Here is a 26409-nt window from a genome sequence, read left to right on the forward strand (position 1 = left end):
TCCAAATGTAATTGACAACTAGAATTGTCATCAACAGTTGATCTGGCTCCAGTTTCTTACCTACCACCAGAGTCTTTGTCGTTGACAGATCCACCAGCCTGAAATCTTAATCTTCCTATTGCTCTTCATAAGTGTAAGCGTGCTTGCATAGATCACCCATTTTCTCAATATGTCTCTTTTGCTCACTTATATCCTTTACATCAATGGTTCATTTCCCTTCTATCCTTAGTTTCCCTACCGTGTTCTCTACAAGAGGCCCTCTCATCTTCGGACTAGAAGAAGGCGATGGATGAAGAATTTCATGCTCTTCAATCTAATAATACTTAAGACCTCACTTCCTTACCAGCTAGGAAGCAAATCGGTGGTTTTTTATGGGTCTATACAGTTAAGCATTGTCAAGATGGCCATATTGAGCGATTCAAGGCTCAACTTGTTGCTATGGGGTATACTCAGAACTGTGGTGAAACCTTCTCTCCCATGGCTAAAATAGGTTATGTACGAGTGCTCATCTTTTTAGCTACCCACTTTGATTTTCCCCTATTTTAGCTTGATGTTAAAAATGCTTCCCTCCATGGTGATCTTCAAGAGGAGAGGTGTATATGGATCAACCTCCTAGATATGCTGCTCAAGGGGAGTCAGGGAAGGTGTGCCTATTGAAGAAGGCTATCTATGGGTTGAAGTAGTCACCACGGGTATGGTTGGGTTGATTTACTACTGTGGTGTAAGATTTTGTCTTGAATAATGCAGTGCTGATCATTCTGTGTTTAGTAGGGACTCTTCATTTAGGAAAATCATTTTGGTAGTGTATGCTGATGATATTATTCTCATTGGTAATGATGCACATGGAATTAATGAGTTGAAACAGTTCCTACAACAACACTTTCAAATTAAGATCTAGGAACCTTGAAGTACTTTCTTGGAATTGAGGTGGCTCGACCGAAGTGGGGAATCTCTGTCCAAGCGAAAGTACGTTTTGGATATGTTGGATGAAACTGGGTTGTTGGGATCCAAGCCAGTTGAAACTCCTATGGATCCCAATGTGAAGATGACTGATGGTTAGGGGGAGCCATTAGAAGACCTACAAGGTATTAGAGACTAGTAGGCAAGCTGATCTATCCTACCATCACTAGGCCTGACATCTCCTTTAGTGTTGGAGTCTTTAGTCAATTCATGCAGAATCCAACAATTGCTCATTGGTATGGTGTTATGAGGGTGGTAAAGTATCTAAAGGGTGCTCTTGGTCGAGGGGTTTTGTATAAGAAAGGGGGAGATATATCTCTAGTAGGGTATTTAGATGCAGATTGTCCAAGGTCTCTAATGGATAGGAAGTCTACTATAGGCTATTGTACCTTCTTGTGTTGAAATCTCGTCACTTGGAAGAGCAAGAAATAAATATTGTTTAATTCTATATACAAGATTATCACAGGTAATAGGCTACAAAAATTACAAATGGAAACAAGAATAAGTAGACAAAATTATCTATACAGTGAAAAATAAATGAGTAGGCGTACTTTATACTGTAACTCTCTCCATCCCAATTTCAAGTCAAAACTTATTTGCTATTTATTTGGCCTTTGATGCTATATGAATGAATTACCTATTCTATGTCATTCACAATCCAGGTGAAACTCCGGAAAGAAGTAAACCTTCGCAGGAATGCTGAATCTTCGGCGGCTTCAGCTGAAGAGAAGGCTAGCCTATTAGAGGAAAAGCTGAACCATCTCTCTGAAAGCATGAGCAGAGAGAAAAATTGTCTCCAGAATGAACTTGTTCAGTTAAAGAAAGACTCCAAACTTTCTATTTCTCGAAAACATGCAGATGTGAGTGGTTGGATGTGCTCATTGAATTTGAAAAAAAATGTTTAACTTTAATCTTTCTAAAGGGTAACTGACTTGTATGTACTTTTAGTTTGAACGAATGGAATGCAGAGCAAACAATGCAGAGAAAGAGTCAGAGCTGCTGAGGAAAGAGTTGGAGGAACTTAAAGAGCATCTGAACGAGGTTGGTATGATATCTTGTACTGATTTATACTTATGCACAAATCAATGTATTCTGTGTTGGATTTTGATGCTTTGTTGTTCTGATGTTCATTTTGAGGTAATTCTGTGCTTACTTTCATTTCTAATTAACCTGAGGAGCATTGTTGGCCTAATAAAAATGAGGTTAGGTTTCTTCTTGTGTACTTGTAGGGATCTCTGTTTCAGATGTTGTCATCAATCTGCATGGTCCATATTCTGGGTCATTATTTGTGTTGTGCTAAAGCAGTCCTGTGGTGTCTTGGTGCTAAGCTTGCACTAATTACTATTTGTTTTGATGTCTCTAATGAATCTCCGAAACATAAGTAACCTGGTAAAAGTTGAGGCTGGTTTTCTTCGATTGTGAGTCTAGATTCCTTCTGTTGATGCCTATCAAAAGAAAAAAAAACCAAAAAAGAAAGATTCCTTGTGTTCGGGAGGATCTTAGTCTCTTAATGCTTATGGCATAATTTTTCATCAATCTGCATACTCTAAATTTTGCACCATGCTTTGGGTTTGACTCAACGCAACGCAATCCCCTCACAGTCTGGATAAACCAGCTTAAGGACTTCAATTTATACGTAGGTAATTTTGCTAAATCAGCTTGCTGTTCAGAGAATTGTCCTTTTTTTTTTTTAATTTTTTTGATACTTGTTTTTAAGGATGCCAATATTTAGAATCCTGATTTATGTGAAACCAGCTCTTCATTGTCTACCCTTTGCAGTTTTAATATTCATACGGCTCTAAATGGGATTTTCATGTGATTGTATCCTTGATGCCCTGATTCTCTGGTCAATTGTCAGGCCTGTCAGATTGTGAGGGTTTTGGTATTTGGTCAATCTAAGTCTGGCTTAGTGTTGGGTTCAAAGGTCAATCAAACTATTAGCATCTATGTAGAATTCCTTGTATGTGTCCCATTTCTTTTGGATTCGAAGGTCAAGCATTTGGTGCTATGGCCTGGGGCTTTACACCACTGTTAGATATCAAACATCCCAATAGTGCGATACAAATATCAAATCTCCTGTTTTCTTTGTAATTCTGGTTGTGGAAGTTGGATGGTTTTGATTTTTTAGTACTTGGTCTATGACATGATTACACCAAATTTGACTAATAATTATTTCTTTTTTAATTTTTAACAGTGTTTGCAGCAGAAAAATGAAGTAGAAATGAAATTGTTAAAAATCACATCTCTATCTCAAGAAGCTGCTTCTACAGATACTGATATTTTGGTGAAGCATCTACAGGAGGAGCTCAGAAACTATGTGAGTTCAGCATTTTCTTGCATTATGAAAAGGGTCATTACCTAATAATGATCCTGACTGTTTTGGAAGGGGTAGACTGGATATGGACCTTGCCTTATTTTATTTTATTTTTTTCAGAAAGTTATACTTCTTTCAGAGTGAAACCTATATTTTTGTGCTTGCATTTTTACCTTACTTCAAGATTTTATTGTTGCACCAAGCAATGTCTCCTATTTTCTTGCATTCTGACTTGTGCATCAAATGTCTTATTCTTTTTCTTATTATTAATTATGGCCTATGTTGCATAATTGTACATTTGTTTCAATGGATATCTTGGAAAAATATATGAAAAAGGTGTACATGGACCATACAAGATAACAAAAATCCCAAGGTCCCAAAATAAAACAATGTCTCCACATATTCTCCATCCTCGGAATAAAAGGTGCCACATACAAAAGGCTCTAAATATGGAAGCTTATACAAATGAATGACTAAACAGGAAATGCCCTTGATTTCAACATGATATACATTTCTTGTGTATTATATTTTTTCCTGTTAATGGAAGGAATTTTACTAAAAACTAGATAAGTAAACTGTAGAAATGTATGAAAATATAACCATCCAATACTGATAAAAAATATAACCATCCAAGACCTAAAATATTTTAATTGGAATTTAGAGAGGAAGATTTTCTTCTCTATTTTCTGAATATCAGAGACTTTCTACTACTACTGTTTTATCTACTATTAAAAATGGCTATAAGTAGAGATGATGAGTGATGCAGGACAGGTAGGGGGGTGCAAAAACTTTTAGATTTGGTGGTTTACTTTGTGGAGTGAAAGAAGGTAATTGGAGTGATTAATAATGAAGAATTGAAATGGAGAAGCAAGTAAAGAGCTTGCTGCCTCCCAGAAGATTAGAAAGAGATTAGAAAGAAAAGAACAGTTTTTCTGTTAGAGTAAACAACATATAGGTAGATCACCTGGAAGAAGTAGACAAGGAAATTGAAAATAGTTCACTAAACTAAAGGTTTCTTGGATGTAGCCATAGTATCAAGAAGATCTCAGAATTGGAAGAATACAATGAAGTTGAAAGGAAAGGTTTTTGAAGCAGAACAACGGTTCAATAGAAAAGGGTGGTTCATCACAGTTACAGAGTGGTTCGGACTGGGCACAAAACAGATGATATGTATCCCCTTTGGAAACCAGAGCAAAGGTTGGACCATGTTTGCGAAAGAGTTGCAGGATTTCTTGTGGAGAAACGAGGAGCAATCAAGGAAAACCCAGGCCAACCACAGTGAGGCAATCCAATCAAAGACAGGTCGGGGAAAGGATAAAGATGGGAATGGTAAGGATTGGAGTAAAATGTATTTAGTTTATGCAAACAAGAAGGTGTCCAAATGGAGCTTGGTAGCAGAGGAACTGAAACAGAAATTGAAGTTTGAAGGTCCCTTCAATCTGTGACCCTTTCAGGCAGACAAGGCTTTGTTAGAAGTGGGTAAGATGGGAGAGGAGATCCATGCTCGTTCTTTTCAGACCACCGAAGGTGTAATGGTAATCAACCAGTGGACTTCGAGCGCAAATCGCATACACCACTCAGAAGGCTTCCACATTAAAGTTTTAGGGATTCCTTTCAACTTATGGACCCCTGAAATTTTTAAGAAAATTGCATCCCTGTGCGGAGGTGTCTTGGAAGACCTGGATACCTCAAACCTCAGTGCGGCTGTTTTGGGTCTGAGAGGGATCAAAGTGGAAGAAATCCCAAAAGCAGTGGAGATGGAAATAGGCGAATCTCAGTTTGTGGTGTGGTTGCTTTCTTCAGTGGAGGAGAGGCTGTGGAGAAATTTGTGAGAGGTAGAAGATGATGACGTGGCATGGGTCAAAGAAAGGGAAGAAGAAACAAAGAAGTTTGACCGCTCTTGCAAAAGAATGGAAATTGAACAGTCATCATATTCGAAAGTTGGAAATTTGTGCATTAATGAAGAGGGTAAATCTGAGCCGTTTATTAACGCACACGTGGCCTTTCAAAGATCTTTTGCGGAGGTGACAGCTGGAAGAGGCGGTAAAACATCATTAAATTGTAAACCCGCGCCAATAGTCAAACTGATGGGCGAACCGAGCGAACCAAGGGCTCAGGTGCGCGGGTCAGTCCGAAGGGTGGTGGACAGTAGCAGGGGTCTATCATCGTCTTCTTCGATCCCTGTTGCTCGCCTCCCGCCATGCTTTTAACGCAGAGTTGCAAAGCCGCTTCTAAAGCCCCTAAGGACGTTGGAAAAGGTGCGGCCACATGGAGATGGATGCCGGTGGCGACGAACAACTCTACATCTCCTGATAAGCCCAATCCGAAATTTAATAGGCATGAGAGCGACAAATCCGAAGAGGAAAGTGATTGGGAAGACCTAAGGCAAGAGAAGGGGTATCAATCGGAGCTAGAAGATAGTATCGGAAGTGTCAACATTACTAAAATGTGCATCTTGTGGGACAATGAAATGCTGGGAATAGAATTGTTGTTTGAAGATCCCTCTACCTACGCTAGCGTGGCTCCAAGAGAAGTATCCGGTGATAGTCCTGCCCCAGTCTTAGAGGCAAACTCAACTTCAGTCAGAAGGGAAGATGGAGAGCTCCCAGGGGAGGCACAACGTCAAGATATTAATAAAGGATGTCAGATTTTAGTACTAACCCGGACAAAGAAGCACAGGAGGAACAGGACATTGATGTTATATCAGTGTTGCATGCCAAGGCTTCCGAATTAGTGAGTATTGATAAAGGGAAGAACTCAGGCTTGCTGGCACAGGGAGTCCCTAACCCCTCGTCTTCGTGTTTACCCTTTCAGCATGTGAATCCTTGTTTAGACCCCTCTAAATTATATTCATGTGTTTGTGCAGGTACAACCAATGCCATTCCTCCCAGGAATCTCTCAATGAAAAGTGCCATAGCCCAAGATTCTGATAACCTATCGGACAATAGCCTAGAACAAGAGAGCTAGAATTTGGTCCTTAATTCTAGAAAACCTATTTGACCTGACCTTATTTTTGGAGAATAATGAAAATAGAGTAAACCACCCTGTGGGTGATTGGGGGCTGAATCAGGAGAAATAAAAGTTAGAAGGAAAGAGAAGAGTGGGAAGGAAGAATGAGGGAAGTATGGTATACTTGAGGAAAAAAGGAAAACAAAGAAGAAGAAAGCGAAGCGAGCTAGTGAAGCTTAAGTGTGGAATAAATTATGAGAAGATGGAAGAGGGGAATCTGAAAAGGAAAAGAGGGGAATTTTAGGCAGCCATTGATAAGGGGTCACAACAGGTCGAAATGAAGATAGTTAGCTGGAATGTAAGATGCCTAGGAAGCGCCAAAAAGAGGAGGATAATCAGGAATGCTTTCAGAAAAGAAAGACCAAATATGATATTGATTCAAGAAACCGAACTTTCAGAGCTAAATCGAAGGTGGATAAGAAGTATTTGGGGAGCCAGGGGTCTAAGCTGGTCGTATGCTCCATCATGGGGAGCCTCAGGAGGAATTTTGACTATTTGGAGAAATGAGGAAATGGAGTGTGTGGAGGAATTGATTGGTAGATATTTAGTCTCCCTAAAAATTAGAAGACTATCGGATGGGAGTGAATGGGTGGTAACAAATGTATGTGGTCCTAACTCCTATAGAGACAAGGAGGTTTATTGGGAAGAATTATGCGATATTAGGGGAATCTGGGAGGGACCATGGTGTGTGGGTGGTGATTCCAATGTCATCAGATTTTCAGGAGAAACAAACAATCCGAATCAAAGAATCACTACCAGCATGAGGAAGTTTAATAACTTAATTGATTCCCTTGAATTGAGTGAACCTCCGATGCTAAGGGTGGACTATACTTGGTCAAATTTTCAATCCCCCCTAACCATTTCCAAGCTGGATAGGTTTCTTATTACTCCTGACTAGGAAGAATTGTGGGGATCAATAGTAGTGAAAGGGCTACCTTGGGTAACTTCAGACCATTGCCCCATTTCCATTGAGAAGGAAAGTCCAGGAGGAGGCCCTAGTCCTTTCAGATTCGAAAACGTGTGGTTTGAGGATCATTCATTTAAAACCAGATTGAAGGAATGGTGGCAGAAACTCAGACCTTTGGGGAGTATGAAAATGTTAAGCTTTGCATGGAAATTAAAGAGGATAAATGGGAAAATAAAAGAGTGGAATAAAGAGCATTTTGGGAGGGTTGAGGAAATAAAAGAGAACATAGTGAGGAGGATTGAGGAGTTAGATAAGAAAGAGACTATCAGAATGTTATTAGAAGAAGAGTGGAAGGATCGATGGAAAATCAAACAAGAATTGGAAGAGATATTAAGAAAGGAGGAAATATGTTGGCGATAGAAGTCAAGGTGTCAATGGATTGTTGAAGGAGATGGTAACACTAAGTTTTTCCATGAAAGTGCAAACGAAAGAAGAAAAAAAAACTTATTCTTCAGTGTGGAGGAGGGGGGTCAGGAAGCAAGAGAGAGCTAGGAGATCACAAGGATTTTTGTAAACCATTTCAAGGAAACCTTCACAAGATCAAGCGGGGTGACAATAGAGCTACCATAAATGGAAGGGGATAGGATCTCAGAAGTGCAATCCTTACTTTTGGAAATGAATTTTACTTTGGAAGAAATCAAGGATGCAATCGAGCTGGATGGATTTTCAATGGCCTTCTATCAAGAATGCTGGGATTGGACGAAAACTGATATTCTGGAAGTTCAATGAATTTTTTCAGAAAGGAGAGGTGCCTCGAGGGGTGAATGTCACTTTTATCACTTTAATCCCAAAAAGGAGAGAGGCCAAAACCCCTAAAGATTATAGGCCAATCAGTTTTATTGGGAGTATATATAAAAATATTGCAAAGGTTCTCTTAGAAATGAATTAGGCAAGGAGACCCTTTATCCCCTTTTATCTTCACTATAGTGGCTGAGGTGTTAAGCAGAATGGCTATGAAAGCTGATTCCCAAGGACTGTTTAGAGGGTGGAGGATAGGTAGAAATCAAGTGGTTGTTACCCACCACCAAATGCAGATGACACAATATTCATTTGTGAGGGTGGTACCGTGGTAATGAGGAAGGAGTAGTAAACCTAAAATTGCTATTGGATAAATTTGTGGGGGTGACAGGTTTAAGGATAAATTGGACTAAAACAAGCATATTAGGGGTCAATCTGGAGGAAGGGGAACTCCATAGATTTGTAGAGATTTTGGGGTGTGAGATTAGAAGGTGGCCAATGAGCTACTTGGGGTTACCCTTAGGAGGCAATCCTAGGTTAGAAGGTTTTCTGGAAGCCAGTCATTGAAAGATATGCTAGGAAGTTAGCTCTTGGAAGAGGAATTATATCTCTTATGGTGGAAGGATAACCTTGATTAGAGCCACTCTGGCAAACTTCCCTATTTATTTTCTTTCAACCTTTAGAATACCCTGTAGAGTAGCAAGGAATCTAGAGAAATACATGAGAGACTTCCTTTGAGACCCAGGAGAGGAGAGGAAGGTTCACTTGATTAATTGGGACCAAGTTAGAAAGCCCAAGGATCAAGGTGGTTTGGGAATAGGAATTATTTCACTCAGGAACTCAACTTTGTTAGGAAAATGGCTGTGGAGATTCCCTTTTGAGAGAGACAGGCGGTGGCACAAAGTCATTGAGAGTATTCATGGGTTGGATGGAAATGGTTGGGATGCAAAAGTTGCCCCTCATGTTTCTTCAGCTTCTCCTTGGAAAGCAATTTATGAAATTTACCGACTTTCCTTAATTCCATTTGATTTGACGTGGGGCAAGGTAATAAAGTTCGTTTTTGGGAAGACCTTTGAGTGGGAGATAGTCCACTTAAGGACCTTTTTCCTGACCTCTACACTTTGTCAAATTTCGAAGGGGAAACAGTAAGAAAATTGGGAAATCCTAGTCCAAATGGGGTTAATTGGAATCTGGGTTTCAGGGAAAATGATTGTGATTCTCTAATTCAATTGTTGGACCTAATAGGACAAGTTCATTTGGACCCATCCTTGAAGATTCTAGAATATGGAAAGGCTCCGTTGATGGCCTCTTCTCTTGTTCTTCCTTCTTTAGTGTTCTCGCTTAACCTAGCATCCCAATTGGGGACATCCCTATGAAAGAAATCTGGAGTAAGCCTAATACCCCCAAAATTCAAGCTTTTTGTTGGGAAGTCTTCCTTGGAAGGTAAATACTTGTGATATGCTGCAGAGAAGAAGGCCTTTTGTATGCCTCTCTCTTCATATGTGCTCCCTTTGTATGGAAAGTGGTGAGACCTTGGCACACTTATTATTATCTTGCTCCTTTGTGCATCACATTTGGGAATATTTTTGTACTCGTTTTGGTTGCAGGGGGTTTCCCTTCAAGATGTGGCAGGGCTCTTCAACTGAGATTTTTTGAGTCAACCAGAGAAAAGAGGGAAGGTTATGTGGAAAGCTACAAAGGTAGCTATTTGTTGGGTGATTTGGAAGAAAGGAATAACAGAATATTTTTGGACAGGAGTAGAACAATGGAGGAGGTAATTGACACCATCAAAATTAAAGTAGCTCAATGGGTAAGATCTATGCATATCTTTCATGATTGCTCAGTCATAGACATTACAAGATCTTGGACAAGTAGCACAATCTTCAAGAGTGAAACTGTGAAAGAGAAAGTAAGGATGGAATGGTAACCTCCAAATGGAAATAGGTTTAAACTGAATTTTGATGGAAGCTCCTTTGGAAATCCGGTCAGGTATTGGGGGAGTAATCAGAAATTCTGAAAGGAGAGTATTAGCTATTGGCATGGGCAACTCTCTAAAAGCTGAGTTAATGGCATTGCTACAAGGGCTGAAGATAGCTAAGCAACTTGGAATGAGGCATATTGAGGTTGAAGGGGATTCCAAGGTGATTATTTCTTGGGCTAGAAACAATAGAAGTATTCCGTGGACCTTCAAACAAGTGATAAGGGAAGTGGAAAAGGTTGCAAGGGAGGTAGAGGCTGAATTCAAATGGGTTAGAAGGAGTGCAAATGGGTTAGCTGATTATCTTGCTAGCTTCATGTATCCATGCCTAGAGAAGAGAAACTCTTTCTTGGAGTTCCCTTTGAGTAACAGAAAACCCATTCTGCAGTGGCCATATGTGTGTCTCTTGGGGCATGCTGCATGTATAAACCAACCAATCGCACTACCAACATATGAAATATCTGGTCATGCCATACAAAGATATATTAACTTCCCCAAAAGTCTTTGGAACACTCCCCTGTTTGACAAGAGTTCACCATTCCCAGCTGAAAGATTGTGGTTGGCATCAATGGGTGTAGAGGCAGATTTGACACCGAGTTTCCTGGTCTCAATAAGAAGATCTAACACATAATTCTGCTAGGAGATGAACATACCATCTTTAGACCTGGCAACTTCAATTCCAAAGAAGTAATGCAAAGTATTTGAAGGAATACAAAATATTTTAGATCACATTAGCTATTTGAAGTAATGCATTTGAAAAAAAAAGAGATCAAGGGTTTTACATGTTTTGAATATGTTTGTTTTATACATTTTTTTTTAAATTTTCATTTGAATGTGTTTTTTTGATAAATGATCACTTTATTAATGAATTATAAAAAATGATTAGTTTATTAATACCAAGAGTTTAAACCAGTACAAGCATCCCTTGGAGAGGTGTGAGTTGCAACCTCCCCCAAATCAAATACAAATAGAACAAATTAATAACAGATTACAGCTGAGCCCAGTACAACGTATCCCTATTTGTCCCTTGTTTGGCTAGAAAATCAGCCATAGTATTTGCTGATCTCTTGACCCGATGTATTCTTACATTCATACTCCTTGTATACCATTTAAATTTCTTGATTTGATCTCTATAACACCATAGGACAGTCCGGATTTTGCAGCTATCCCACTACCACCTTAGAATCTTCTATTATTAGATTTACCAAACTAACCTGGTGGGCAATCTGGATTCCTTGTATTGCAGCAAGCTGTTCAGCCTAATAGAATCTCCTTCCCCCACCGGTCCTAAGAAAAGTGCCAAAATATTACCATCCATGTCTCTCACCACCCATCCTACTACTTCCATCAAAGTTCAGTTTTAGTGCTCTTCTAGTGGTAGTGTCCAAACTAAATGTGTTCTATCCTTTTGAGAACTGCTATTGGCCACCACCATCCATTTTGTCCTAATATCATCAAAGGAAACTGATTTTTTTTTTTGGATCAATAACTGTGAAATGTATTCATTAAAATTAAGAAGAATTGCAAAGCAAGGGGGCTAAACAAACTTAGCTCCCTATAACAGTCTATGAGCAGCAAATACAATTACAATAAAGCCCAAAACAAAGAGTTCCTATTAACCCCTTGCCTAGCTAAACCATCTGCCAGTGAGTTTGCACTTGTCTTAACCCATTTGTACTGAATTTCAACATCCTTAGCCAGCCACTTAAATTATCGTTTTTCATTGCTGTACTTCCATATCGTTGAGTTATCTTCTTTTAACCAGTTCACCACCACTTCAGAATCTTCTTCAATAATCAGCTTTCTAATTTGCAGCTCCTTGGCTCTTCGAACCCCTTCAAGGGCTGCAAGAATCTCAGCCCTCAAAGAGTCTGCTTCCCCAATTGGTCCCGAAAACATAGCTAACAGATTTCCATGTTTATCTATTATTGCTCCCTCTATTCCAGATGGACCTGGATTACCCATACTGCTGCCATCAAAATTTAGTTTAATAAAGCCGTTATGTGACGGTTCGGCCACCATCAGCCACCATCAGCGCCATCAGCACGCCATCTAAGCGTCTTGGGTTGGGTCCTTGTACTCTTTTTGTAAGGGGGGTATGCCAATGGCAATTATGTAAATAGTAGTATGAATGTACAGTATTTTGATGTATCCTTTTGTCACTCCCCCAAAAGCTTAACGTACTCTTTGAGGGGAGGTAGGTAGTCGAGTGAGCTCATAAGCGTGTAAAGGTTAAGCACGAGATCCCCTCGACACTGTACTGTGTGCTTGTGCTTACCACTGATTAATGCAATACAAGTTGCCTTTTGTCTAATTTGTGTGCACTCTTGTTTCCTTTTGTGTGTTGTTGCTTGCATTTGTAGGCTTTCTCGACCCCAATCGAGCGCCGCACGGGGCCCCGTCGATCAGCCCCGTGACAGTTGGTATCAGAGCTAGGTTGACATTAGTGGTTGTCAAGTGCAACGAGTCCCTTTCGTGCCCCGCAACAACACCAGCCAGATGAAGAATCGTGACACGCGAGAGGAGATCCAGGTAGGGATCTCACGGGTGTATGATGAGGACGAGCCTAGAGGTAGCTCTCCCAAGGACAAAGGCGTCAGCTCAAAGCATAGCAAGCGTGACAAGTCAGTTGACAAGCTTGCGACCATGGACAAGCGCATCATGCGCTGTGAAGCAGTGGTTGGCGAAACTCGTGACCGTGTGGACGAGCTTCAAATCAACCTTGAGACCGTAGCATCGGTCGTGGAAAGATTGGAGGACCAGTCCGGTGGTAGCTCCAACAGGCCAGATAACCCACTAGACCTGGTGAAGTGCCTGCAGATCCAGCTTGAAGACTTGAAGGGCGAAGTGACCCTTCTGAAGAGGCTGATGGCCAGTACAGCCAGCGCACCTGCTGCTCCAGCCCCTCCAAAGATCAAAGTCCGCGAGCCTACCTCATATGCAGGGACCCGCGATGCCCGGGAGCTTGACAATTTCCTGTGGCAAATGGATCAATATTTCACCGCCGCCGAACTCGTCGAGGAGGCGGCCAAGGTGCGTACTGTTGTTATGTATCTTACTGATGTTGCTATGTTATGGTGGCGCAGGAGATGTGCCAATGCGGAGCGAGGATTATGCTCCATTAATACTTGGTCCGTGTTCAAGAGCGAGATAAAGCGCCAGTTCTATCCAGAGAACGTGGAGTACCAAGCCCGTCGGAAGCTCAAGAACCTAAAACACACGGGCTCATTGCATGAGTACGTGAAGGAGTTCTCCGCACTATCGCTCGAGATCACGGACATGTCAGACAAAGACCTTCTCTTCAACTTTATGGACGGCCTACAACAATGGGCCGAGCTCGAACTCCAGAGACGAGGTGTGAAGGACCTTGCCACAGCCATGGCCGTTGTTGAACAACTGGTAGACAACAGGCGACCAAGCAAAGACGGCCCTAAACCCAACTCATATCAGGGCGTAGGCAAGATAGGAGGCGACAGGAGACCTTACTATGCGCCCAAGGGAGACTCTGGGCCAAGTAAACCCAACACTTTTAAGTTCTACAGGAGACCCGAAGGAGACACTGGATACAGAGGTGGCCAGTTTGTGAAGAGGACACCTCCGGCACCATGCTTCATCTGTGAGGGAAAGCATTGGACTAAGGATTGTCCTAGTCGGGGGAAGCTCAGTGCCTTGCTTGCAAAGCTTAGTGATGATGAGCATAGCGAGGAGGAGAAGGAACCAGGGGAGACAAGAATGGGGGCTCTACGAAGACTCAATGCAATGAAGAAGAAGGCGAGCCCGCAAGGAGCATCGAAGTTCAAGCCGAAGGGACTGATGTATGTAGACATCCGCTTGAATGGTAAGCCCACAAGAGCCATGGTGGATACTGGTGCTACTCACAACTTTATCTCTATGGAAGAGGCATCCCGAGTAGAACTTGCACCTACCAAGGAAGTCGGATGGTTGAAGGCTGTGAACTCTAATGCCAAACCCATACAAGGTGTAGCTCATGGGGTGGTCTTGCAACTTGGTGACTGGGAAGGGATGATAGACCTCTCAGTCGTGCCCATGGATGATTTTCAGGTTGTTCTTGGCATGGACTTCTTAACTCAGGTAAAGGCGGTGCCCATGCCCTTCCTCAACAAAGTGTGCATTTTTGAAGATCAGGCTCCTTGCATGGTTCCAGTTGTGCCAGATACCACGTCCACCCCCAAGATGCTCTCAGCATTGCAACTCAAGGATGGAGTGCGGAAAGGAGAGACCACTTACCTAGCCACATTGGTGGACTCCGACCTGCCTGATCCACTAACCGAGCATATCCCACCAGTGATTACAATGGCACTAGAAGAATTCCAGGACGTCATGCCTCCCACATTGCCGAATAAGCTTCCCCCAAGGAGAGAAGTTGACCACAAGATTGAGTTGGAGCCTGGAACCAAACCACCAGCACGCCCGCCATACAGAATGTCTCCTCCTGAGCTGGCCGAGCTACGCAGACAGTTGAATGAGTTGTTGGATGCTGGATTGATTCAGCCTTCTAAGGCCCCTTTTGGAGCACCAGTCCTATTTCAGAAGAAGCATGATGGATCTCTTCGGCTCTGTATTGACTACCGAGCTCTCAACAAGCTCACCATCAAGAACAAATATCCCATACCATTGGTGGCCGACCTCTTTGACCAGCTCAGCAGGGCCAAGTACTTCACCAAGCTAGACCTGAGGTCGGGGTACTATCAAGTGCGTATAGCCGAAGGAGATGAACACAAAACAGCTTGTGTTAACCGCTATGGGTCCTTTGAATTTCGTGTCATGCCCTTTGGGCTTACCAATGCTCCAGCCACCTTTTGTACATTGATGAATAGAATATTTCATCCCTACCTAGACCAATTTGTTGTTGTGTATATTGATGATATTGTAATCTATAGTAGAACCTTGGAGGAACATGTTGACCACCTCCGCACTGTTTTACAGGTCTTGCGGGACAACAATCTATTTGTTAAGAAGGAGAAATGTTCTTTCGCCACAGAAGAGGTGGCCTTCCTCGGTCATATAATCCGAGCAGGCACAATAGTATGGATCCAGCTAAAGTCAAGGCCATTCAAGATTGGGCACCGCCCACCAGGGTCACCGAACTTCGCTCCTTCCTTGGCCTCGTGAACTACTATCGAAGATTCATCTCTGGATTCTCAGCACGAGCCACTGCCCTCACCAACTTACTGAAGAAGACTAGTATGTGGACCTGGAGTGAATGTTGCCAAACAGCTTTTGATGATTTGAAGAGAGCTGTCTCAGCAGAACCTGTCCTCGACTTGCCTGATCCAAGCAAGCCGTATGAGCTACACACAGATGCTTCTGATTTTGCTATTGGCGGGGTCTTGATGCAAGAAGGACATCCCATCGCCTTTGAAAGCCGTAAATTGAATGATACAGAGAGGAGGTACACTGTACAAGAGAAGGAGATGACAGCCATCGTCCACTGCCTCCGCACATGGCGACACTACCTGCTTGGCTCCAAGTTCGTGGTCAAGACTGACAACATAGCTACTAGTTACTTTCAGTCTCAGAAGAAGCTGAGCCCTAAGCAAGCTCGATGGCAAGATTTCTTAGCGGAGTTTGACATGACTCTAGAGTACAAGCCAGGGCCGATGAACAGGGTTGCTGATGCACTTAGCAGGAAGGCCGAGCTTGCAACACTATCCACAGGTGAAGGTCCCTCTCAAAGCCAGATCAGACTAGACCTCATCAAGCTCATCAAGGAAGGACTCCAGAAGGACCCCATTGCTCAGAGCCTATTGACAGCGGCTCGTGAAGGGAAGACTAGGCGGTTTTGGGTTGAAGAAGACCTTCTTTTGACAAAGGGAAGGTGGATATTTGTGCCGAGAGTTGAAGATTTGAGGAAGACTCTCCTACGTGAATTTCATGATAGCTTATGGGCAGGACATCCTGGGTGGCAGCGTACCTTGGCACTTCTACAACATGCCTACTATTGGCCTCATATGGAGCAAGATGTTCGAGAATACACAAGGACATGCCTGATTTGCCAGCAAGACAAGCCCGAACGTGCCAAGCCTCTTGGACTCCTACAACCTCTTCCAACTCCCTCACAACCTTGGGAGAGTGTTTCTATGGACTTCATCAGCGGTCTTCCTAAAGTGGGAGACTATACATCCATCATTGTTGTTGTTGATAGATTTTCCAAGTATGCCACTTTCACCCCAGCACCAAAGCACCTTTCAGCTGAAGACACGGCATACCTTTTCTTCAAGCACGTAGTGAAGTATTGGGGAGTCCCCCGGAACATTGTTAGTGATCGGGATCCCCGATTCACTAGTGCTTTCTGGACAGAGCTATTCAAGCTTCTTGGCTCGAACTTGAACTTCTCCAGCAGCAGCCATCCAGAGTCAGATGGGCAGACAGAGAGAATGAACTCCCTCCTTGAAGAGTACCTCCGCCATTTTGTATCAGCTACACAGAAGAATTGGGTTCGATTGCTGGACATTGCGCAGTTCTCCGTCAACACACAGAAGAGCTCCTCCACCAATCAAAGTCCTTTTGAAGTCATCACCGGCCAACTACCAAGATGTCCGCACAGCATCGTCAACGACCATCAAGGAAGAAGCCCTCGCGCCTTCACTTTCACCAGGGAATGGAAAGAATGCCTTGACATCACTCGAGCCTCCCTAGAAAAAGCCTCAAGAAGAATGAAGAAATGGGCCGATTTGGGTAGACGACCCGAGAACTTCCAAGTAGGTGACCTAGCCTTAGTAAAACTCCATACCCATTGCCTTAGGTTCTTTCGAAGAGTTCATCCCGGGCTTGTGAGAAAATATGAGGGACCCTGTGAAATCCTAGCCAAAGTAGGAGCTTCAGCCTACAGACTCAAACTACCTCCATGGCTAAAAGTACACCCTGTCTTTCATGTAAGCCAACTTAAACCCTACCATGCCGACAACCAAGACACCTCCCGAAACCAAAGTCAACGTCCACACCCATCCTACCAACCACCCAAGAACCGATCCCTTGACTCCATCCTCAACCATAGGTTGTCCCAATCCTCCCAAACATTAGAATGGGAGTACCTGGTGAAGTGGAAGGGACCTGCAGAAGAAGACACTTGGGAGATTGCAGAAGACCTCCTTCCGTTCGCAGTGAAGCTGGACGAGTACCTGAGGAAGAATCTTCGAGGACGAAGATTGAATTGAGTGGATGAGACTGTGACGGTTCGGCCACCATCAGCCACCATCAGCGCCATCAGCACGCCATCAGCACGCCATCTAAGCGTCTTGGGTTGGGTCCTTGGTACTCTTTTTGTAAGGGGGGTATGCCAATGGCAATTATGTAAATAGTAGTATGAATGTACAGTATTTTGATGTATCCTTTTGTCACTCCCCCAAAAGCTTAACGTACTCTTTGAGGGGAGGTAGGTAGTCGAGTGAGCTCATAAGCGTGTAAAGGTTAAGCACGAGATCCCCTCGACACTGTACTGTTTGCTTGTGCTTACCACTGATTAATGCAATACAAGTTGCCTTTTGTCTAATTTGTGTGCACTCTTGTTTTCTTTTGTGTGTTGTTGCTTGCATTTGTAGGCTTTCTCGACCCCAATCGAGCGCCGCACGGGGCCCCGTCGATCAGCCCCGTGACAGTTAGGTAGGGGACTCCAGCAAGAAAGTGATGCCTTCTTAGCTGAAGCTAATTCTGCAATTTCCTTCCAGTGTTTTACCATTTCATCTACTAAGAACTCTGCAAACAAAGCCAAAGTTTTCAGCCAATGTATCACCCTAATATGGATTACCTCCAAAATTACTTCCAAGGTTCTCTCCTTTTCTAAGAATATCCGTGAGTTCCTCTCCTCCCAAACAGTCCATCATACTGCAGCCCTCATACATCTCCACATAGCCTTGGCCCTTTTTGTTGGCCTACTCAGCATGAACCTGAATAAACTCTACACATTCAAGGAGGGGGGGGGGGGGTTCTACCTGCACCCAAACAAAGAAGTATACCACTCCCACTATTGGGTCTTTTTCTTTGAAGTAGATCACATGTATTAACTCTTTCCAGAAAGGCTTCCCAATAGAAACTCCCAACCTTAGGGGGTATAGGAAGACACAACACCTTTTTAACAGGGAAAGACAGACCCATAGAAGGAGTTGAGTTGGAGCTTTAAAGAAGGAAGCACATGCGAAAGAACTAGAGGGGGTGAGAAACCAAATTCTATTGTCTGTCTTTGTAGGCTCTAAAAAAACCCCTTCAAGAATGGATAGCAAGGATATGACATAATCAAACTCTGTGTCCCTAATTTCCCTTCTAAAGCCCAAGTTCCAGCTGAACCCAGAAGTTGAGTTAGAAGCAAGGTTTAAAATGTCGATGTTGACGGAAATGTTGCTTACCAAAATATAGGACATATGTCGGAAATGTCGAGGGGAAATATTGTAAAAATTAGAGACGTTGTGGAAATATTATGAAATATGTGGAAATATGCAATGATATTTTGTAAAATGATAAAAGAAGCATTAATACATATTTCTAGACTATTATCTTATTCCCAACCATTATATAATGCTAAGAAACTAAGATCAATAACAAATTAGTAAATGACGATTTACTGATTTATTATGCATTTTGATGTTTTTACAAGGCTATATGATATTTTCTTTTCTTATTTTTAATTCTGATTTATTATAAATTCTAATATATTTATTTCACACTAGTAAATAGAAATACATTTATTATGATTTTTAAATATTAAAGTTATAATACATTATAAATTTAATAAACTGATTCTCCTTTTTGTAGTATTAAGATTATGATAAATTCTGATTTCTTATAAAACTTAATGAATTTATTATGATTTTAGTAGAGATCACTAATTGCAGATTTTGTCGAGTTTCTTGTGAAGGAAAGAGGGGGAAGATGAAGTTTCTTGTGAGATTAACCCTAGCCGCCCCCCTCTCATTATATTTATACTTAACTTAAAAGATGAGATATTACAAGGATGCCCTTAGTAGGGCGGCTACTAAAAGCTGAACAGTCACAACTTAAAGAAACATAAACTAATGGGCCTAAAGCCCAACAACTTCCTAACTAAAATAAAACAAACCGGACCAACTCAACACTCCCCCTCAAGTTGGGAGTAAATGTCACACATTCCCAACTTGCGTAGATCATGCTCCAACTTGTTCTTTGCAACACCTTTTGTGAGAACATCTGCGAGCTGCAGATCAGAAGCAATGTATGGAAGACAAACTTCTCCAGAAGTTACCCTTTCTCTGATAAAATGTCTATCCACTTCAATGTGCTTAGTTCGGTCAGGCTGGCTTGGTTTAATGGCAATGTTAATTGCTGCCTGGTTATCATAGTATAGCATCATAGGTTTTTCTGCCTGTACACCAATTTCTTCTAACAGGGAACAGATATAGAGGAGTTCTGAAACTCCATGTGCCATGGCCCTGTATTCGGCTTCAACACTTGATCTTGCCACCACTGTTTGTTTCTTACTTTTCTATGAGACAAGGTTACCCCCAACTAGGGTGCACACTCCTGAAGTTGATCTCCTATCATCAAGGCATCGTGCCCAATCTGCATCTGCATAAGCCTCTAGTTTCAACTGTCCATGATCAGTAAACAATATGCCTCTGCCCGGGCATCCCTTCAGATAAGGAAGAATTCTGTCAACTGCCTCCCAATGCTGGACTCGTGGAGCATGCATGTATTGACTTACTACACTTACTGCATAGGAGATGTCTGGTCTCGTCATACACAAGTATAGCAGCTGACCCACAAGTCTCTGATATCTTCCAATGTCCTTTACTGGTTCACCTTCTGATGCATTGATTTTATGGTTCTGATCAATAGGGGTGATGATTGCCTTTGTTCCAAGTTTCCCTGTCTCTTGAAGGAGATCCAAGACATACTTCCTTTGTGAGATAAAAATTCCATGTTTTGATCTTGCAACTTCAATGCCTAAGAAATATCTCAGTTCTCCAAGATCCTTAATTTCAAATTCTTTATGTAGGTTCTTTTTCAGACCATCAATCTCACTCAGATCATTCCCGGTGACTACAATATCATCCACATAAACAATTAGGATTGACACCAAAGATCCCCTTCGCTTCACAAACAAGGTGTGATCGGATTGAGTCTGAGTGTAACCAAAAGCAATCAAGGCCTGTCTGAATCTGTCAAACCATGCTTTGGGAGATTGTTTCAAGCCATAAAGTGACTTCTAAAGCCTGCATCCCTTTCCCTTTTCAGTATCATTGTAAAAGCCAGCAGGAAGATCCATATACACTTCTTCTTGCAGATCCCCATTTAGGAAAGCATTCTTCACATCAAGTTGAAACAAGGGCCAAGAGTATGAGGTAGTAAGAGAAAGAAGTATCTGAATGAGGTCATCTTTGCAACTGGCGCAAAGGTCTCTCAGTAATCAATGCCATAGGTCTGTGTGTACCCTTTTGCAACAAGTCTTGCCTTGTACCTTTCTATACTTCCATCTGCCTTATATTTTACTGTGTAAACCCATCTGCATCCAACTGTCTCTTTGCCTTCTAGTAGATCCACAATGTTCCATATTTGATTCTTAATCAAAGCTGCCATCTCTTCCTGCATAGCTGTCTTCCACTCAGGTTTGGAGAGAACCTCACTAACACCCTTGGGTATAGACACTGAATCAAGAGAAGAGAGAAAAGAACGGTAGGAAGGAGAAAGTCCACTGTAGGATAAGTACTGTGAAATACAATGAGCAGTACACTTTCTCTTCCCTTTTCTGAGAGCAATAGGGAGATCAAGATTATCTGTAACAGAGTTTGTAGGATCAATTGGAACTGAAACAGTAACGGGACCAAGAGGAATACCTGAATCCATGGCATCCGAATCTGGAGTCTCCAAGTAATCGATAGGAAGTGATGTGAGTTATGCTGTAGTGGAATCAACCTCCTTGTGAAGTCTCTGTCGTAAGTAATGCTGAGAAGCAGAACGCAAAGGAGGTGGCAAGGTAGGTGCCACAGGGTGGTGGTCAAGCACAGGAGTAGACACAGGGATTGGAACTGGGAGAGGAATAGATTTCTGACTCACTTCCCCAAAACACTCCCCCTGAGAAGGATTCTTTGAGAAGAAGCACGTAGATTCAAAAAAGGTGACATCCATGGTAACATACCGGCTCCCAGAGACTGGATCATAGCAGCAGTACCCTTTCTGATTCTCTGCATATCCAAGGAAGACACACTTCTTTGCCTTGGGATCAAGCTTCGAGCGGTGAGGACCAAGGATATGTGCAAAGCAGACACACCCAAACACCCTGAGAGGAATATGAAACATCTCCCCCTGAGGAAAAAGAAGACTGAATGGGGTGGTGAATCCAAGTATACGAGAGGGCACCTTGTTAATCAGATATACTGCTGTGAGAACTTCATCCCCCCAAAATCGAACTGGAACTGTAGATGTGATCATCATGCTTCTTGCAGTCTCAACAATGTGTCTGTTCTTCCTTTTTGCAACACCATTCTGCTGTGGACTGTAAGGGCAACTGCTCTGATGGACAACACCATATTCTAACAGATATGAGGCAAGATGTCTTTCAAAATATTCCCTGGCATTGTCAGATCTGAACACCTTTATTCTTGTTCCAAACTGTGTTAGTACCATCTGATGAAATTCCCTCACCAAGGATGGTACCTCATCGCGGGATCTCATCAGGTAAATCCAAGAGTATCGTGAGAAATCATCCACAAATAAGAGAAAATAACGATAGCCTCCCATAGAAGGAACATGGTAAGGGCCCCACACATCTGAATAAATAACATCAAAAGAAGAACATCTTTTATTACTAGGTTTAAATGAATGTCTACAATGCTTTCCAAGTTGACAACCTTCACACTCCAGACTTGACAAACTAACAGACTCAAAAAGTTTTGGAAACAAAAAACTCAAAGAAGAAAACAGTAAATGACCCAAACGATTATGCCAAAGTATAATTTGACTCACAGGCCCTGACTCACTATCCCTGCTGACATGGCGACTTTGATGAGATGGAAGTACATCCAGGAGGTAGATTCCATTCACTTCACAACCACTCCCAATCGTCCTCTTTGAATCCAGATCTTGCAAAATACGACTAGGAGAAAAAATTACTGAGTAGTTCAGGTTCTTAGTCAAACTACTAACAGATAACAAATTAGTGCTCAATCTGGGAACATGAAGGACAGATGGTAGAGAAATAGAATCACTAATCTTGACAGATCCCTTTCCAACAATAGGAACATGGGATCCATCAGCTGTGGGGACCCTATCTCTGCCAGAACAAAGCTGGTAAGTTGAAAAAATAGTAGAGCTCTGAGTCATGTGCTCTGAGGCTCCAGAATCTATAATCCAAGGAGGACCCTCCTTACCTGAAGTGGAAACATAATTTGCAGTGACGTGTGAACTACATGTGTGAGCAAAGGAAGTAGAGTGGACTCCACTAGTGCTTTCTGTACCTTGCTGTCCGCTTGCGCGGCTGAACTGGAACTGGTTGTATCCTGCTGGTTTAGAAGTAGCCCATACCTCTCAAGTTCGGCCCTTACTACAGCAACTGCAACAGACTCCAGGGTAGCTGTAGTAGGAGGGGCTAGAATGTCACCAGTAACTGCCATGTGCGCATTTCCCTTCTTATTTTTCAATCTAGTGGGCACAAGATGTGGGTGAAGCTTCTAGCAAGTATCTCTTGTATGTTTAGGCTTCTTACAATAGTCACAGATCAGATCTCTTTTATCTTCCTTCTTGATGTCATTGCCACTTTGTTTAGGTTTCACAACACTTACCATGGCAGACTGATCAGAAATAAGGTTTTTCATCATCACATCTCTCCTGCACTCCTCCCCTAACACGAAGGCATATGCTTGGGAGAGAGTAACACTGTCCCTGGAAAGAAGGTGCTGTCGTGCAATATCATACTTAGGATTAAGGCTAGCAAGGAATTCAAGCACCCTTTACTTCTCTAGATGTTTCTGATAGGTAGCTGCATCCTTAGTGGTTTCCCAAGCAAATGTCTCTAAATGGTCAATCTTCTGCCACAGGGTTTTAAGGATTGAAAAATAGGCTGCAACAGATCTATCTCCTTGCCTTGTAGCAATAATTTGATTTCTCAATTGATAAGCCCTAGCAACATTCTTTCTCTGTGAGTAGGTTTCTGCAACCCCATCTCATATTTCCTTAGCTGTATTTGCCCATAAAAAATTTTTACTTATATGTGGCAACATGGAATTACACAACCAAGTCATCACCATATAATTTTTCTGTACCCACCGGGAGTTGCTAGTATCGGGTTTCACCTTTTCACCAGTGATATACCCTAATTTCCCATGAGTATCAATGGCCATCTTTGCAGATTGTGACCATTCTAAGTAATTTGCACCATCTAACCTAATTGTAGTAATGGTCCTAGCCCCGAAAGGGTCTTTAACACTTCCTCCCATTGGTCCCATTTCACTCTTGGGCTTATTTTCAACTCCGTGACCCTCCATGCTTCTTTAAAAAGGTAATGAAAATAACTAAAATTTGCAGCAAGATCAAACAAAACACATTTTGGAACCAACAACACCTTTCTGGTGTCCTAGACTTTCTTCCCACAAAAGATTCCTTTTCTATGGGACGGGAGAAGAGAGAGAAGAGGCAGCTGCCCTCTCTAGAAGCCTCCAAATCAGGGAGGACTTGAATCGCCCCTTACAAAAAACTCCAAGGAACCCTAAAAAATTAGGGCGCCACTTCCTTGGTCAAAATTGAAGAGTCCAACAGAAACTGGACTCTTCCCCTTTCTCCAGTTTTTCCTGATTTTGATGAGAAACCCTAGAACAGCTACAGGGCACACAGATCCACCAAAAAAAATCCAAAAACTGGGCTTACCTGAGAGCTTCGATCAGCCTCTTAAATCACCATGCAATCGGCCGATCAAGGGCTGCATGAGAGAACAACTTCAAGGAACCTTCGGCCCGCTCTGATACCAAGTAGAGATCACTAATTGCAGATTTTGTCGAGTTTCTTGTGAAGGAAAGAGGGGGAAGATGAAGATTTCAGCAGTAGAGAAGAAAGGAGAAGAAGAAGAGAGTAGGAAGTCAACCAGGATTATCAAAATCAACCCTAGCCGCCCCCTCTCATTATATTTATACTTAACTTAAAAAAAGATGAGATATTACAAGGATGCCCTTAGTAGGGCGGCTACTAAAAGCTGAATAGTCACAACTTAAAAAACATAAACTAATGGGCCTAAAGCCCAACAACTTCCTAACTAAATAAAAACAAACCGGACCAACTCAACATTCCTATCTTTTGTACCCTCGTTTTGCTTTTGGAAAGTCTCAGATACTTCATTACCTGTTTCCTGAACGACCAAAAGATTGGAATTAGCGGCTTTGGAGAATGAGTCAGGCTTTTCACCAACAGCATTAAAGAGATGTTCCGTGCTGTTTTGAGTGTTTAGCTCTTTACTGGCACAACAATGAGGTTCCCTAGCTTGCACTTCTTGAAACAGAGTTTCCAAGTTAAGAGTTGCGGCAATCTCTTCCTCTGCGACCTTATCGAACTCAGCACTGCCTATACTAGTCTGGCTTTCTAGGTCTTCCTCCGTGTCTTCATCTTTAGTATCACAGTCTACCCAGCCTTCATCAAAACCCTCCTTCCACGTTACAATCTCTGGCATATCTAGGATTTGGCCGGTCTGGTGAAGATCTTCCCACCCTAGGATCATTCAAAGCTGTGCGAGAAATCCACTGTAAGGAGCTCGAGTTCCGCACATACCTTTTGGAGGAGGTAGCAAGTTCTCTGCAAGCCTTCTTCGAGGAGGAAGAAAATAGACGGTTGCTATCGTCTATAGTCTCCCGTTGCAAACCCCGAATCACGTGCGCACTTAAACATGCACGTGGATTAGGGTTCCACCCATAGGTTGAACCGGTCGGACCTCCTACTGGTTCAGATGCTCCAACTTGTGGCCCGGTTCTTTTTTTAACCACGTCAGCGAAAGAAGTGCAGCCTTTTGAGGTTACGCCTAATTCAAAGTTATTTAAATTTTTTTCTTTAAATAGGTTGCATTGGTTTTGGGCTTCCCCCATTGACTTTTCAGCTTCCACTTTAGGCTGACCTCTATTTTCAAACTCTATCTCCACCTGTAAGCCCCTAGTAACCCAGCCTTCCACATCAGCATCATCTTCAACCTTGGAGCTTCGTCCCCGAAGCTCTGCTTCCATCTCTGAAATCAACCAGACTATATACCAAAATCCATCCGCAAGAACCTCTATTGTTCTTGGGATCGAATCAGGTTATACCCCAACCATCCTCAGCTCAGCAGCTCAAAAGCCTTGCAGCTGACATTCTTCCATTTCCCTCCCAAGAGCCTCACAATATTTCCCACATTTAATTCGTTCCAGAGATGAAATGGAAGTCCTACCAGTTTGAGCAGGAAGCTTCCGCCAGGCTGTTCTATCTCATTACATAATGGCTTCCACCTTTGAACTTGGACTATGCCTTCTTCACATTTGAAAGCAGTAAAGCCTCTGTTTACCTCATCATTAGTTCTTAGTATTGCCTTCCTTGCTGAAAAAGGTTTCAATGCAACCTCAGCCTCCAGATTCAGATTAATCACAATTGAATCTAAAACCTTCCTCCAGTCTTTTATCTCCTTGTTAATTGATATCACCAATCTACACTCCCAGCCACCTTGTTCACCTTCAAGCCACAACTTCAATCCAGTATTGGAGCTCGATATAACCTCTCCAACATTGTAAGATTTCTGCTTCAAGTGCTGCTCCGAACATTTCAAAGTTGCGGAACTTTGTTCTCTCACCTGCTCCGCATGTCTGTCTACAGAGACAAGAAAATGCTGCAGCTCTTTCATGAAAGCCTTCAAACCTTGTGTCTTCTTTCCTTCTGGTAAACAGACCATCTATTTCCTGGCACCGAAGTATTCTGATATCGTAATAAACCATCCTTTTCTGTTGCGCCTCAGCTCCACTTCAAACCTCTTTCTTTCCATTTCTAACACATTCCTCCAACCAGCTGTTCTAACCGATTGTAGTACACCATCGATAAAACCCTTCAACCATAGAACCACATCTTCGAACAATAATATCATCGCCTTCTTGTCTTCCCTAATTTTTGGCAGATTCTTGCCTCTGAGTCTTCCACTCTCCAATAATAAATTCTTTGCTTCAATGTTTAAAACTGATTTCCAACTATTCACCATCTGGAAACCTTCTTCAGATCTTTTCTCCATCTTCGACGATCAACCACAAGCTCCTTTCACCTGTTACGGGTGAAGAACAAGAAGATCAATTTTCGATCTATTAGGTTTAACTCAAACCTACCGACCTTCCTTCGATCGAATATCGCTGCAATGGAGCCCGGAAAAATAAAATAGAAAGAGGGCGGCGAGAGGAGAGGGGAACACGTTGAAGTCCACCCCCCTTCCTATTTTCATCAAAAGAAACTGATGAGAAGAGTCCA

The 26409-nt window shown here is 42.3% G+C and overlaps 1 protein-coding gene across 2 annotated transcripts in view; it reads left to right on the forward strand.

Annotated features, from left to right (window-relative positions):
* Nucleotides 1-26409, forward strand: part of MAD1 (mitotic checkpoint family protein) — a 105312-nt gene that overhangs the window by 16913 nt on the left and 61990 nt on the right. For both annotated transcript variants that reach the window (XM_088887540.1, XM_010254059.3), the window contains exons 4-6: nucleotides 1623-1820; nucleotides 1909-2001; nucleotides 3155-3277. In XM_088887540.1, the coding sequence (XP_088743666.1) occupies nucleotides 1623-1820; nucleotides 1909-2001; nucleotides 3155-3277 (414 nt within the window). The remainder of the gene's footprint in view (nucleotides 1-1622; nucleotides 1821-1908; nucleotides 2002-3154; nucleotides 3278-26409) is intronic.

This window comes from Nelumbo nucifera, chromosome 5, assembly GCF_055504915.1.
Source record: "Nelumbo nucifera cultivar China Antique chromosome 5, China Antique-T2T, whole genome shotgun sequence".
NCBI classification, from domain to species: domain Eukaryota; kingdom Viridiplantae; phylum Streptophyta; class Magnoliopsida; order Proteales; family Nelumbonaceae; genus Nelumbo; species Nelumbo nucifera.